General features: G+C 41.9%; 1 protein-coding gene across 2 annotated transcripts in view; it reads right to left on the reverse strand.

Moving 5' to 3' along the window:
• Positions 1-16713, reverse strand: part of RRBP1 (ribosome binding protein 1) — a 90999-nt gene that overhangs the window by 17631 nt on the left and 56655 nt on the right. For both annotated transcript variants that reach the window (XM_040429663.1, XM_040429662.1), the window contains exons 5-13: positions 16330-16482; positions 13768-13886; positions 11270-11423; positions 9755-9893; positions 8266-8447; positions 5861-5898; positions 3488-3578; positions 2338-2430; positions 308-400 (exon numbers count right to left, since the gene is read on the reverse strand). In XM_040429663.1, the coding sequence (XP_040285597.1) occupies positions 308-400; positions 2338-2430; positions 3488-3578; positions 5861-5898; positions 8266-8447; positions 9755-9893; positions 11270-11423; positions 13768-13886; positions 16330-16482 (1062 nt within the window). The remainder of the gene's footprint in view (positions 1-307; positions 401-2337; positions 2431-3487; positions 3579-5860; positions 5899-8265; positions 8448-9754; positions 9894-11269; positions 11424-13767; positions 13887-16329; positions 16483-16713) is intronic.

The following is a 16713-nucleotide window of genomic DNA, read 5'->3' on the forward strand; positions in this document are numbered from 1 at the left end:
GCACAAGGGAAATCACCAGCAAAATATCCATAATTTGGGGTGGATTGCCCTGTGGATTTCTGCAAAAAAATCTGCAGCAAATCTGTAACATGTGGATATACTGTACCCTTCCTGTCAACATCAGAGATCTTATCATTTTAGATCTTTAAGAGCAAATAGGAGGTCACGCGTCATGGTTTTGCTGTGGCAAATTGTGTTCAGAAACTCAAAACCACATCAAAACCTCAACTAAAACTGCTACATGTCACCTAGCCCTAGAAGGGCAAAGACAGGATGTCTAAACATATAGAAGAATCATGACTTGTACCTGGTGAGACTCTACGGACACCTGTGGGAAAAGGGTCAACAAGGTGTCTTTGGCCTGAGTCTGAATATGACCGAGTTGATGTTCCAGATCATCCTGCAAATCAGAAATATATATAAGTCACATACTTACAAAAGAAAACCCCATAAAAAACTGGCTGTTACTATGGGATGCATGCGTTTGGTTTCAGTAAATACAAATGCTGTCTTTCAGAAGGAACCTTGCTTCCAGTGAATACAAACCTGTCCAGCCTCATGTGACAGCTCTTCAGCAGCATTGACAGATGAGCCATGACACCTGTTAATGGCCAGGTATAGGAGCCTGGAAACTTTAAAGTACATCAGGACCCTTAAGAGGAGATGTTAAAGAGGGGATTTCAGTTTTTGAAATCTGATGGCCTATCCTAGGATACACCCTTAATATTAGATCAGTGGGAGTCTAACTGTTGGTATTCCTCAACCCCTTGTTCAGATTTTTGAAGGGCGAGTAAGGCTCCATTCACACGTCCGCAAAATGGGTCCGCATCCTTTCCGCAATTTTGCGGAATGGGTGCGGACCCATTCATTCTCTATGGGGACGGAATGGATGCGGACAGCACACAGTGTGCTGTCTGCAGCCGCAATTGCGGAGCGCGGCCCCGATTTTGGGTCCGCAGCTCCGCAAAAAGATAGAGCATGTCCTATTCTTGTCCGCAGCTTGCGGACAAGAATAGGCATTTCAATGGGGGTGCCGGGCTGGTGTGTTGCGGACCCGAAATTTGCAGGTCCGCAACACACCACGGACATGTGAATGCAGCCTTACACATCCCTTTATTGTTTACCAGGCACAGCTCTGTACTTTATGTAGTGGCTGTGCCTGGGATTACAGCTTTATCCCATGCTGGAGCTGTACTCTATTAATCAGTGTGAACAATGAAGGGGAAAGGCACTAGCTGGAGTGCCACGGACCCTTCAGATAGCTTATCTGTGGGGTTTCTGAGAGTCCAGCTATCACCAATATAAGGCTACATGTACACGACCGTATGTGTTTTGCGATCCGCAAAAAAAAACAAAAACGGATGACATCCGTATGCCATCAGTTTTTTTTTTTTGCGGATCCATTGTAACAATGCCTATCCTTGTCTGCAAAACTGACAAGAATAGGACATGTTCTATTTTTTTTTGCGGGGCTACAAAACGGGCATAGCCTGTCCTAAGGATAGACCACCAATTTTAAAGAACCATAAGACCCTCTTTAGTTCTGACATCCAATAGCTACATTAGGGATTGCTTGATATTGAGACAAACCTCCAAAATAGGACAACCCATTATTAGGTGGCTTTCCCATTTAAAGTGTAACTGTCATATCTTTTGTGTGTAGGTACAGTGAATTTAAGTGTTTTTGTAATATAATGCATTAGGGAATGTCAACCGTTAATGGAAAACTGTATGGAAAGTTAACATTTCAGCCTTAAGCGTTTAATGGAATGCTGAAGGAAACTAACACTAAAATGCTAAGGAAACTGTAGGATGCAGAGCCAGACTTCTCAGCCTGCCTCTCCTCTCACTGCCTTAGTGTGCTCTCTACTTCAGCTTTACCTCCCTACGTGTAATGTACCTTCCTAAAACACTGATTTTACACATTTTCCTGTATTTTATCTGCTGCCAGCGCTGATCGCTGGTAACAGTGTTCCTCTCTATCTTGCTAGTGCATCCCTTGTTAGCACTTGGCGCTGCTGCCAGTAATCAGCACTGGCTGCAATAAAAATATGCTTGGAAACTTATTTTTGAAAAAAAAAAATTGCAAGGTACATTGGACATATAGGGATGCAGGGCTGGGGAAGGGAGACCAGAGGCAGGCTGAGGTGCCCGTCTCTGTATAGTACAGTAAGCCATCTTCTGCATTGAAGTGGAATTTCAATAGTGGCTCTCTGTTAGAGGGTTGATGAGGAAAAATATTTCATACACATTTTGAAAAAAAATATAAATAAATTAAGGTTACAGTTTAACACAACATTTTCATTTATAGGAAAATATTTATGAAGTTTATGATACCTTTGCTTTCCTCTCAGAGCTCAGTTTCTCTTCACATGTTTTTTCTGCCTTTCCCAAAGCATCCATCGCCTGCCAGTTTTTCTCTCGAAGTTCCTATAGGAAACAATTCCACAATGACCAAACTTGAACTTTTTGTGCTGGATATTAGAATGGGTTTTGTCGTGGTCTTACTATGAAACAGCTTGACTAAAGAGAAAGAGATACTGCAGCTTTATGTAGTGAAATTGGTAGAGACAGCTTTCAGTACATTACTGTAACTCATTTTTAATTGGTCTCCCTCTTACTAAACTTTCCGCTCTCCAATCTATCCTTAATGCAGCAGCCAGACTGATCTATCTGTCTAACCACTACTCTGGTGCCTCCGCCCTTTAACAATCATTGTACAGGTTGCCCATATAAAATAGGAATCAATTTAAATTATTCAAGTCCTGCACCTCCTACATCTCCTCCCTCAACTCTATCAACCACCCTACCCATGCTCTATGCTCATCCACCATAATCTGAACCTCTCACTTTCATCTCCAAGACTTCTCTTAAGCTGCACCAATTCTCTGAAATGCTCTACCCCAAGCAATATGGTTAATTCACAACATCCACAGTTTTAGGTGCTCCCTAAAAATACATCTTTTTAGGGTGTCCTATCACATCCACCAAATGTAACACTTCTCCATTTACTGCCCCTTCATCATCATTCTTCTGAACCATTGTCAAACATCCACACTCCATGCAGCTTCATAACTAGTGTTGAGCGAACTTCTGTTTTAAGTTCGGCGTCTAACATTCGGCTTCTGGTTAGCGGAGAATCCCGATATGGATTCCGAATTCCGTTGTGGTCCGTGGTAGCGGAATCAATAATGGCCGATTATTGATTCCGCTACCACGGACCACAACGGAATTCGGAATCCATATCGGGATTCTCCGCTAACCGGAAGCCGAACGTTAGACGCCGAACTTAAAAAACAGAAGTTCGCTCAACACTATTCATAACTACTCCCCTATTGTGTTAACAATTGGACCATTGTACAAAAAAAGTTCTTTTTACCTTTTGTGTCACCCCTATTTCCTCATAGATTGTAAGCTCTTTCGAGCAGGGCACCCGCTCCTTTTGTTTTAATTGTTGATTAAAGGACCAGGGAAAAAAATGACTTACATTGTTTTTATTTTTCTGTTGTTCAATCGTATCCTTTAACTCGGCGGCCTCTTTCTCCAGTAAAGAAATCTGAGATTCTTTTTCTTGAAGTCTGAGCAGCAAAAACGAAACAAAAAATTTAAAGGAGAACTTCAGAGATAAGCAGCTCCTCCGTACAGAACTTGTGTTGCATGTTAGTAAAAGTTATGCTCCGGTTATTGCCTCTGTCCCACTAATACATAACACAAATATACTCAGATGTATAATGCTATGTTTCTGTAAAATGAATGTGGATCGGTAATATTTCCATCGTAATGTGACTGTGCAAAGTATAGTTTTAAAACTAATAAAAAAAACAAGTAAATTAGGAGTTCACGACAGGGCCGTTTAACCCCCTTCCTGACCAGACACATTTTCAGCTTTTTTTTGTTTGTTTTGTTTTTTAGTTTATGCATCTTTGAAAGTTATTACTTTTTTCCGTTTGGTCTTGTAAATAATTTTTGCACCTTTTTTTCAATGGAACATGTCGTTTTTATTGTAATATTTTTTGTTTATAGTTTTTATACCTGGGAAAATGTAAAAAAAAAAATATCAAAGTAAATAAAAGATAAAAAAAAATGTTCACGTTTTTTCAATTTTTTTTAATAGCACAAGGTGCAACTAAACTTTTTTTTAAAATCATGTCCCTTTTCAATTGTTTTGTTATAGGAGATGTATTAGTTATGATCACCAGGGGTGGTGCTAGAAGCAGCAATTTGGCATGTGATGTGGTGAGGTTCTGTTATTTTATTTTAGTCCCCCCAGAAGGTCATACAAGGCTTTTGGGGGGACACTTAAAAGGGTTTTTCGACATTTTACTACTGATAATCTATCCTCAGGATAGGTCATCAGTATCTGATTGCTGGGGGTCCGACACCAGTGTCCAGTGGCGATCCGCTGTTTGAGAAGGGATTGGCACTCCTGTGAGCGCCGCAGCCTTCTCAGTGCTCACCAAGCACAGAGCCGTACATTGTGTAGCAGCTGTGCTCGATATTCACTTCAATGGGGCTGAGCTGTGCCTAGGACATGCGACCGATGGATGGCTGAAAATCCATGACCACTGGGACCTGAGCAGGAGCTGCTAAGCAGAGACATTAAAGGATAACTGTCGTTTTTTTTGGAGTATTGGATTGTGGGGATTAATATCTCCTTGGTGGCCCTATTTCAACTTTTCACTGTGTATTCAATTACCCCTTAATTCCACATTTTTGTTCCCTGTACTACCTACTTTTACCTGTGCTTAAAATAGGGTTGCTAGGCATGGTCCGTCTATCTGTTGAAGGACGGAGCACGCAGCGTGCAAGGTCACATTTCTGACAGCCAGGGACTGTAAGTAAATGATTAAAGCCAGGTCCTCCCCAGCAGCTGATAACAGTGCCTGGGCTGTGTGCACTTCTCCCTGTCCCTGCGCTTGGCAGACGCTCCCTCACTCAGCAGAGCTGGAGAATGCAGAGTTGAAGCAGCGCAGAGCAGGGAAGGGAGATCTGCCGTCTGCTCAGTGTATAAATGAAAGCAACATGTGGTAAGAGGACCCCGTTGTGCTGCAGGAGATTAACCCTTTAGGGGGAGGGCTCTGGTTACTGACACTTTTGGGGGGCTATTGTTACTGGCTAGTGAGGGCAGGCGGGATTAGCCTCAGGGTGAGGGCAGTGGCGGTCATCTTAACCGAATAGTGAAATTGCAGACTGGTTGCTAAGGGCTGAATCTTATTAAATATAGGGTAAGTCAGTCTAATAGTAACTGATTCTGGAATATCATGTTATTAGTAACTACATATATGAAAATTGAAATTAGGGTCTAAATGTGACAGTTACCCTTTAAGGAACATCCTTGCACAGTTATATGCTGACCACCTGGACCTTTACATTCTATGGATAGTCCACAATCAGTTAAGGTCTTATTCAATTTAATAAACTTTGCTAATCTTCATAAGGGATGACATGGTAGGTTATTGAAATGTTTAATTGCTCCAATGTATCTAACTAACATAAAGCATCTCTGTAAATTGTAATAATATCCAACTGTTTTGCATCTACATCTGTTATGCTGAACTATTTGGTTCTATGGTAACAGACTACAGTCTGCAGTCTGATCCTGCAGTCATACTGCCTTCCACGTGTCCTCAATTCTTGCCAGCCTACTTAATGTATTTTATCCTCTTCTCAGCACATGTGGTTAATTGCCAAGTACTTCATTTTTTTTATGACTGTATTTATAAATGAAAATATCAAGTTATCGCCACTCCTGCAAACCTCTAGAAACAAATGCATACATAAAGGGTGAATAAATGTAGCCTGTACTCTGCCGAATTTATATTTAGTGCTCCTATGTTTCTGGCATGTTTTGTTCTATTACCTGGCGTGTAACTGCACCATTTCTGCTTCTTTACTTTCCTAAAAAATAAAAAGAGAAAAAAAAGAAAAGATTACTTCAACAATCAACAGCTATTTACCTAAAAGAAAATTACTTAAATATTTCTTTGTATTAAAGGGGCATCACGATCATCGACTGTTCAACAGCATTCTTACACTGACTAAGCTGTTCTCATAACTCCCATAGAGCAGCACGCATGCTCAACCTGCTCTCCCCACCTTGTCACAACAGGGGTCATGGGCCACCCATCAGGAATTAAAAAAGGCCTGTCACCAATCCTGACATGTCTGTTCATGTAAATAATTGTATTCCATGTGAAATGTCAATTCTTGAGCATCTATTCCTTAGACTATGTTTTGGCATTCTACTCTTATTCCTGCTAGAAGCCTATGGATAATGATACAGATGGGAGTTACCATTTGGGGGGTGGGGTCACTGCACAGTCTGACATTGTCCAATTATAGGTGTCGGGGGCAGACTGTGCAGGGTCACACCTCCAACTGGTAACACTCATCTGTACCTTTATCCATAAACTTCTAGCAGGAATAAGAGAAAAACAGCACAACATAGAGTCATAAGAATAGTTGTTCCAGAATTGGTATTACATGGGGAATGCAAATAGAAGAAAAAGGGAAAAGGTCAATTCTGCAGATTAACATTCTCATCCCCATACCTCTAGCCTCAGAGAGAGTGTGTTCCATAATATGCATCCTAAGGTGCCCAGACCTGATCAAACTTCGGGACTGTGTTATGAGTAAGCGCAGTAAGAAATTCCATAGAACGGACATTCTTGACCCTATCAACAAGATCTTTAGAAGCGGCTGCTGTAGTTCGTTTCAAAAACGTATATCAGACATCTAGCTGCAGTAAGGATATTCATTGTTATTCTAAAATAATGTCTCAGAGGGGTCGATTGTGTCACATTAAATAAAAATAGAAGGGGGTCCAACGGAAATCGGGACATCCTAAAACATTTAATGTGAAAATGGCTTACTGTAGCTTAATGTACCATAATGTGCCTAAACCTCAATCAATTGCCTTGGATAAAAATACAATAAATACATGAGATCAATCCCTTGCTTACATATCTTCTCAAATTCTGTGGGAAGTGAGACTGCGCTTGCCCCATTCAAGGTTTTGTAAAAATGATGAATTTGCAAATATTGAAACTGGGCAGATGGAGGTAGGCTAAAAGTTGAACGTAGAGAATTGAAGGGAAGAATATCTAATGTTTTATAATCTACTATGAGGAACGGATGCCTTTTAATTTCATAATTCCAATTGAACTTTAAACGTAATCAGCAGATGATCAGATTTGTCACATGCCCCTTACCAACAGACTGAAGTTGCCATTTTGTACTGTTACCAACACACTGGCAGGTTGCACTCTGTTCCTTCAAATACTTTAAGGGAGATTTATCAGAACTGGTGTAAAGGAAAACTGGCTTACTTGCCCATAGCAACCAATCAGATGCCACTTTTCAGAGCTCCTTTAGAAAAGGAAAGGTGGAATCTAATTGGTTGCTATGGGCGACTAAGCCAGTTCTACTTTACACCAGTTCTGATAAATCTCCCCCTTGGTGTCATTAATTAAAGGGCATTTGTCAGCAGATTTGTACCTAAGAAACTGGCTGATCTGCTGCCTCTAGGTACAAAAGGGGCATTGCCGTTACACTGCTCTCTCTGCAATGGCTGCGCCCTCTCCACTTTGACAGGGCAAGCAGTGAAAACATAATCACGCCTTGCTCTATCAATGTGCAGAGAGTGTGGCAGCTGCAGGGAAAGCAGAGCCTCTAGGGGCCCATTCACAGGTCCGCAAGTGTTTTGCTGGCCGCAGATTGGTGACCCGCAAAACACGGACACGGGCCATGTGCATTCCACATGTATCAAAATCGTTTTTTATACACAATAAAAGCACACAGAGCTATGGGGACTGGATATTGCAGATGTGCTAGCGGCCATCTAGCAACCCATGTCCTCAGCTCTATACCCAAAATCCCGTTGACAGGTTCCCTTTAATAGAAATGACTTTTCTTGTCCGTGTCTGCGGACAAGAATAGGACATGTTCTATTTTTTTGTGGAACGGAAGTGCAGATGCGGATCTTTTGCGGCCCTTGTTGAAAACGAATGGGTCCGGATCCGTTCCGCAACGTCTGAGCGATGGCACTGGAGTAGAGAGGGTTCAAAATAGTGAGTATATAGTATACTCGTTTTTAGTTTTAAGATTTTACCTGCTTTGTTTTTGTTGTTTTTATTAAGAAAACCTTGCAGTTCTTTTGATGTTCAAGAGAACGGCAAGGGGAGCAACGAGTACGTAACGGCAATGTCTAGACATGGTCTTTTTTATTACTAAAATGTAAGCGTAGGACAATTCCATATCACATACCTGCTGCTGTTTCTCTGCATCTCTGCTCTGTCCTGCCTCCAGCAAAGCTTCAATGGATTTTATTCTTTCCAAAAGCTGTGTGTTTTCACCGGTAACCTCCTGAAGTTTTTGGTTCAATCTTTCCAACTCTTCTGATTTTTGCTTGCCTTCATCTTCATAGGACATCAGTTTAATCTGAAGATCTTTGAGGGAATATTAAAAAATACTGTTAGGCACAAAAGGAAGCTGGTATTTCATTGCTGAGCACAGCCAACAACCACACTTCTTCTTGGCTTCTACTGCATGTATTAATTTTTTTAGGCTTCATGCCCTATAAGTCAGACTAAAGGCTCTGCTTAGGGAACGGCTCTATCTTAGGACCTGAACTTTTAAAATGTTGAAAATATAAATATTGAACATATATGAATATGAGGAAACTAGGCTCATAACGACTGCACCCAGATTATATAATTTTCCTAGAAGTCCTTTGACTAACAGCTTGTAGACCGAATTCTGATTCATAAGTCAACAATGTAATACCTAGGTGTAGTTACTTAATATACATCCATATTTCTCCACCTGACAGCAGCCAGTTTTCTATTTTTTTTACTCCCTGCCTTTTCTTTCAAGAGCCATATTTTTTTTTTCTTTATGGAAACAGTCATAGGAGGGCTTGCTAGCGGGACGAGTTGTACTTTTTAACGGCACCGTTCCAAATAATATTGATTGTGATATCGTAAAATAATTTGTGCGGTGGACTAGAAAAAAAAAAAGTGTGTCATAGTTTTAGGGTTTCATTTTTACAGAGCTCAGTATGGGTTAAAAATGTCAAGACAAATGTAATCTTTAGTTCAGTACGATTACTAGGAAGAAGGTGGAACAGCAGAAACCTAGGCTGGGTCGTTGCACTGAGCCACTGCAGAGCGCTTCAAATGTTAATGTTTAGGAGTATAATAAATATATTAAAATGGAAGGAGGCACGCTCTATGTTTTTATTCTCTCCTTTACATTTGAAGGCCAGACCGATAGCGTGCTAGCATATTTGGATTTGTCATAGTTTTGGGAAGTCGATGTTGGGGAACAGTGAATTGTGGGATCGCCAATTCTGGAAAAAAAACATGCTAAGTGATATAACCTGCTAATTTCATGTGACCACATTTTCTTCCGTCTTTATTGGACTGGTAGAGCTACATCCCACATCGGTTTTCATAGTATAGTATAATGCTTGCACTGTTGACTGCCCCTGTTGGTCTGTTCAGCTCCTAAGCCTGGAGTAGAACTACTACAACTCTACTTCTTCATTTTGCACCCAATCTGCAACACAATTCTGGCATAAAAGTTTGTCTCAGACTAAGCCACCCAATAGTTGGTATAAAGTTTGACAAACATGTCTATCCCTGCAGCAGATTCATCATCCAGCCTGAGCCCCTGTGAATCTGGTGCAGTCTAGACAGCCTGTCCAAGCTTACTCCATCTATAGGATTAATCAATCTGCCCCATCAGCTCTTACCTGCCACGTTCTTCTGTTCTCCTTTGGCCTTTTCCGTGTCTGCAAGTAGTGTTTTGTAACCATTCTGAGACTTGCGCAGTTCTTCGTTTACTTCATCCAGTCTCTTCTGTAGTGTGGCTGCACTTTCCTGTTGTTGAGTCTAAAAATAAAAGAAAATCTTAAAATGATATAGTACACAAAAGCATTCATACCCAAGTCAAAGCCTTTCAAATATACAGGATATTAATGATGGGTATACCACCAGCACATGGAAAGAACATGGGACCCTTCTCAGGGTCCCTGCTGTTTTCACTTTAGGACACCATGCACGTGACTGTGGATCCACAAAACACGTACACAGGCCGTGTGCACACCACATCGCGGTGCCGACCCTTTGACTTTGGGATCCTCCTATTGCAGCCAAAGATAAAACATGTCTGATATTTTGGGAAGGACATGTGGCTGTGTGCATGGGGCCTAAATTCTATGGTCTGCCTAAATTCAAGGTCTGCCTGATATTAAATTGCAGAAATACACCTATGTTGCAAACATTAAAATAATCTGCCTAAAATTTTACAGGAAACCCATGTCCGAAAACACTGTTGCTGTACCTAAATGAATTACCACATATAATCCCAATAGTCCTGTTTTACTGTGGCTGAATACATTTCATTGTGAGCAGCTCTATAAGACGAGTAGCATATTTTGGATGGAAAGAAGGAAAGGGATTCTGTCACCTCGTTTTAGCCTATAGAGCTGCGGACATACACGGCTAGATCGCCGCTAGCATGTCCGCAATATACCTGTCCCATAGCGCTGTGTCCTTTTATTGTGTTTAAAAAATCATTTTATAGATATGTAAATGACCCTGGTGAGGTGCCCAAGGGGCTGTACGAACCTTCCTGGTGCCCAGCACCGCCTGCGTCCTCCGAATCTCCTCCGTGCTCACAGTTAGATCGCCGTAATCTCGTGATGCGCGAGCTCGCGCATGCGCAGTTCCTTCCCTGAGACTGATGCCAGCACAGGGAAGGAACACTATGCCGGCACTGCGCATGCTCGCGAGCTCGCGCATCGCGAGATTACGGCAATCTAACTGTGAGCAAGGAGGAGATTCGTAGGACATAGGCGGTGCTGGGCTCCTTCACAGGGGGGCGTGGCTGGGCACCAGGAAGGTTCGTACAGCCTTTGGGCACCTTACAAGACTCATTTACATATCTCTAAAATCATTTTTTAAACAAAATAAAAAGGACACAGCGCTATGGGACCGGTATATTGATGACATGCTAGCGGCGATCTAGCCGTGTATGTCCGCAGCTCTATAAGCTAAAACAAGGTGACAGAATCCCTTTAAACGAAAGAAATTAAAAGAAAAAATAAATTAAAAGAAAAGAAAGAAAGAAATGAACATAACAGGAAACCATAATAATGAATAGTCTTGCTTGAGATGTAATGGAGCATAACTCCATATCGTTTTATGATGCACAAATGGTCATTGGAAAGTTGCGCTTTCTTACAAGCTGCTGCATTTGATCTTACCTGCAGTTGGGCCACTTGCTTCTCATAGGCAGAGATTTTCCCGTCCACACTCTTCCTCCTCTGCTCCTCCTGGTGCAGCGCCTCTGACTTTTCGGTAAGCTCTTTGGATAGCTTGCTGCATTCCTGACGAAGCTTAGCCAGTTCTGCATTCTGCCTAAAAAGTGCAATGCGATCAATGCCATTGTAGTATTATCAGTATATATCTTTTGACCACGTTATGACCTTAGTAATAAAGTAAAAGGGTACAATGACACCAGTCCTACAGGCACAGGGGGTCCAACAAATGCACGATGACCCTATCAAAGTTAAAGGGGTTATCCCATCATAATGATCACTGTTAAATCGGTTAGTGATTTGACAGTGATCATTTGTGTAAATATACTTTATTAACAAATTCCCACCGATTAGGAGAAAATTCATCCCCACTTACCTTATTGTTGTGACTCGGTCTCCCCTGGTTACGACCACCGCTCTTCCGCAAAATCCCGATGGTCGCGCTTGCCCAGAAGACTTCTTCTTTTCTCCCGGCCGGGCCACTTGCTGTCCTGAACGCGCACGCTGCCGCGCATGCGCGACGGTGACTTCTTCCCGGCCAGAATAGTACAGAGCTGCGAACGCGCACGCCAGCTCTGTACTATACTGGCCAGAAATAAGTCACATTGCGCATGCGCGGCAGCGTGCGCGTTCAGTCCAGCGCGCGGCGCGGCCGGGAGAAGACTTCAATCAAGATGAAGCCCGCCCCCAGCCAGAATCCAGGAAGTGAACGCGCGGTGGCAGCAGGTAAGTATGAAACTGCCAAGTGGGATAACCCCTTTAATGTCTATTATCATATTTTTTTAAGGTTTAAGTACTTTGCTGATTTCATAATGTATCTGTATAGGAGAGCTTGCCTTACAGTATATAGTAACATAGCTTATTAGGCTGAAAAAAGACATCTATCCATCCAGTTCGGCCTGTTATCCTGCAAGTTGATCCAGAGAAAGGCAAAAAAAAAAAAATGAGGTAGAAGCCAATTTTCCCCACTTCCCGACTCCAATCAGGCAATCAGATAACTCCCTGGATGTGTACAGACAGCATTATGTAATTCTTGCCACACGCATTCACCACTAGGGGGCATCAACTGAATATGGATTTATACAGCTAGTATTGAACTCAATGGTAGCTATAAAAATCTACATGGAGTAAGGGTAGTACGAGAATTAAATTTCTTGGACAAGCCATCAAATTGTCTGCGGCACTGGACCAATCCTCCTGTCACTGCTTGTTTACAAACTGCAGCGGTGTAATGCTGGTATATAATATGTGACCGGCGGCGCCAATCACTGTCCTTAGCAGTAGACAGAGGGCTTTCCAAGATTTTTAATCATCTCAGACAATCCCTTTAAGATGGCCATAGAAATCAGATTGATGTCGGAGGGACCAGCTATTTAAAGTGCATGGGGGAACTCCAAAATCCCCCAGACAGCAGATGTCTGGAAAGAGAAAGATCAAACATGTGGATTTCAACAGGCCTTTCCTTTTGTTCTCTAGGAGATTATCTTCTGCCAGTTTCCGGTTTACTCTACAGAGACATAACTGATCTATAAGTGGAGCACCTTATGTGATTATCACAAAACCAGGACCAGTTTTTATCCACTGGATGCAAACAATGAAGCTTTCCTAGATATACTGAAACCTCTCTGAGATGATCACCTAAATCTCATTGAAAAGTGGTCTTTTAGGGGGTTGTTTCCTTAAACAAGATGACCAGAATACATAATATATGATGGAAGTGAAAAATCTGTTTCAGGATATCTGCTCTAGATAACGGGGTGGTATTCTCGAAGAAGTGGTCTTTTTCAAATGTTTGCGTGCATCTTGAAAACTGAGTGGAACTGATAAACTACATTAGAAAATGGTATACCCTTTGCATAATGCACACCCATGGGACACCAATGCACAGACAAGCTGGTTGGCGAAACTCTCCTTGCTAATTTAGAGAAGTGTCGTCGTCGTCGTCCCCCATTTACAATAAGAAAATCTACCAGGAGTGGACTGGGGGGGAAAGGGGCCCCATGTTGTAGGAGTAGCAACAGAAGTAGGCATGGACAACAGAAGTGGGCAGGGCCAGCAATCCTTAGTGTAGTGCAAAATACCACCCAAGCAGAACCAAGTACAGTACCAAATACTGCCTTCCCAGGTGCAGGATTCAACTGTATTATCTTCCTGAAGATGACAATACAATTGTATTTAGGAGGTCACCTGCGACCACCGGCCAGGTGCACAAGTACCCGATGCTCCTACCATTAATAATGCTGAGAGCATCAGATCGTTATGTACTTGGTCAGCGGCTGTGAGGAGGACTGGGGTGGCCCCTGAGCATCAGCCCACTGGGAAGTTTCCCTGTATGGTATATGGCCAATCCACCACTGAAATCTACTATGGCTAGCACGGCTATAGTAGATTATTACCTTGGATACATCAAATATATACTGTCTGCACAGATAGCGAACACCTACTTGCTCTCAGTTTGGCTTGTAGCTTGGTTTAGTGCATCTCTAAGAATTGAGTTTTCCTGTTGTAGGCGGGCAAGTTGTGCTTTGGGGCCATTTTCAAGTTCATCTTGCAGAGTCCGAATCTGTATAGAAAAATAAATTAAAATCTGAGTGTCCCAAACCCCCGATGCTCTAGCATGAACCTGACAATTACACTCTGATGTTTCTGCACAAATATGTTATCTGTCACCAGCAGAATATCACTTTCCCATGCATTTCATGTACTGAGACCATCATCATTAACACTTACTCTGCACGTAGATTAAAAAAGTAAAAAAAATAATAAAAATCTTTTGCCTTCTGTACCAGTCTCCATAACTACAGTATTTTTCTCAGTACATATAGGAAGGGTTTACGCCTGTCTGTAGACGCACAGTCTTCATATTTTATCATTGACCTCGGGTGTGGTTTGAGTGCCCCTTGATGACTCACTACTTGAATATCTCACATACCTGCCCCAGTTACATTTGCGTGACATGCACCTGTCTTAATCTCACGCACGCACCCCCTATTTACATAAATGGTAGGACTTATTCGTTTTTTCAAACTCCACCCAGGTTAGGGAGTCGTGCAGAGAAAACACGAAATGAAACTTAAAGTAATGGACCTACTGCCAGCTGACTTTACCGCCCTATGGGAAGCGGCATGTTATTAAAGCAACAGGAAACCTACATGGTGCAAAAAATGTTGTGTCATTTGGCTACGAGAAGTGCGCAAAGAATAAAATGGATGTTTAGGAGTCTGGTATATTTATGAGGAGCACAGTCCCCCCCCCCCCCCCACCCCTCTTTGACAGGCCGCTACCTATACACAGCAGCTTATCAATCACTGTATTTAGGGGAGACACAGAAGGCGTGATTCGCTCCAGAATAAGCTACACTCATAGACTGAGTGTCCAATATATTCTTTCAACGCCCACAGAAGCCAAATGGGCAACTAGAAGTATGGAATTGAAGCTGCCATAGGGCAATATATTAAAGGGGTTCTCCAGGAATTAATAAAATAAAATTACCTAAATATTACTTTATTATTAACACTTTCCCAAATAGCTTTCATTATTCATAATGGCTTGTTTTCTCTAAGGGGCAAGCATCAGGGGAAATAAAATGGCCGCTGCTCCACTAGCACACACAAAACCCGTCCTAATAACACAGTTGGGACAGGATACATCAATGCAGTTAGCTTAAGAGCTTTCTCAGCCCTCCTAACTACTCTTGCTGTCAAAAATTACAATCTTACATAAGGCTGATAAGTTATCAGTTGCGTGCAGTTATGGAAGTATAGAGAGGAGGACGGATGGGTGGGGGGCACGAGGCTTAAGGGCAGCAGTACTTGTATGCAGTCTCCATTACCACAGCCCCACAACAGTCTGCCTTGTCCTTCCTCTCTGTACTTTCATATTGCTCCCTTATCATACACAGTTGGTATTTTATCAGCTATATGTTTGAAGTATCAGTCCAGCTGTGTTATTAGGACGGGTTTTGTGTGTGCTAGTAGAGCAGCGGCCATTTTATTTCCCCTGATGCTTGCCCCCTAGAGAAAAACAAGCCATTGTAAATAATGAAAGCTATTTGGGAAAGTGTTTATAATTAAGTAATATTTAGGTAAGTTCAGTAATTTTATTTTATTAATTCCAGGAAACCTCTTTAAGGCTAGTTTTAAACCTGCTATCCGACAGGGTGTTCTGGTAGAGGAACAGCCTGCCGAACTTTACTGTACCCAGCCTAGCTGAATACTGCCCTTCACCACCAGACCCCATTGACTATAAATAGGATCCAGCCGCTTTGGCCAGACAAAAATCGGTGTGTGCTCATGCCGAAAACCATCCAAATCCCATCCGGATTCTGTTATAGTCAATGGGCTCCGGCAGAGCACAGCCCAATCTGGGTGAACTCCAGCAGGCTGTTCCTCTACCGAAACAGCCTCCTGGATAGCTTTACCGCATGTGTGAAACTAGCCTAAACAGACAGATCTGCTTTTAACATAGTAGTGACTGCACGTTACATGAATGGAAAGGCAAACTTTATACTAGATCTACTGCGCTAATAAAACAGATTTATTTTGCATATTTTAATCAGAATAAAATTTCATTCAATTTCATTTAGTCCCCAATACATAATACAGAAACGTTAGGATATATTCACACGGACCAGATTTGTTGCAGAAACTACTATAACTACTATGACTGTACCATTCATCTGAATAGTGTTGCAGACATCTGTGGGGGAGATTTATCAAAACTGGTTTAAAGGAACTGGCTTAGTTGCCCATAGCAACCAACTAGACTGATCATTTCATTTTCCAAAGGGGCTCTGAAAAATGAAAGGTGGAATCTGATTGGTTGCTATGGGCAACTAAGCTAGTTTTCCTTTACATCAGTTTTGATAAATCTCCCCCTATGTACTTACCACTAAAAGAATTAAGATGAATGAAACAGATTTTCAGTCATTGGAATTTCTACACCAAATCTGCCACGTGTGATTTAACCCTTATGGTGCTCAACAAACATAATGGGCAAAGCTTTACCTTTCCTTGTAGCTGCTGGATCTCCACCAAGTGAGTCTTGTAAGTGGCCTGCATTCGGGCTTGCAGAGCATTGTTTTCCTGTTCTCGAGATAAGATCTGCTCTTTCATTTTGGCTTCAACACCAGTAACTTTGGTTTTCTCTGCTGCCAGTTCCTAATATAAAAAAAAAAATATATAACGGTCATCCTATAATTCATCAACTTGCAGGAGAACAGGCTGAACTACATGTACAGTTGTCTTTGTTCAGCCTTATAAACAATGTTACTATAATAGTGATGATGTAAATGAGACAAAAACTAGATTTTTGTACTTACTGTAAAATCTTTTTCTCTTCCGTTAATTGGGGGACATGGGCATTGACCATGGGTATAGCTGTTGCCGCTA

This window comes from Bufo bufo, chromosome 4 (assembly GCF_905171765.1).
Source record: "Bufo bufo chromosome 4, aBufBuf1.1, whole genome shotgun sequence".
Lineage (NCBI taxonomy): Eukaryota > Metazoa > Chordata > Amphibia > Anura > Bufonidae > Bufo > Bufo bufo.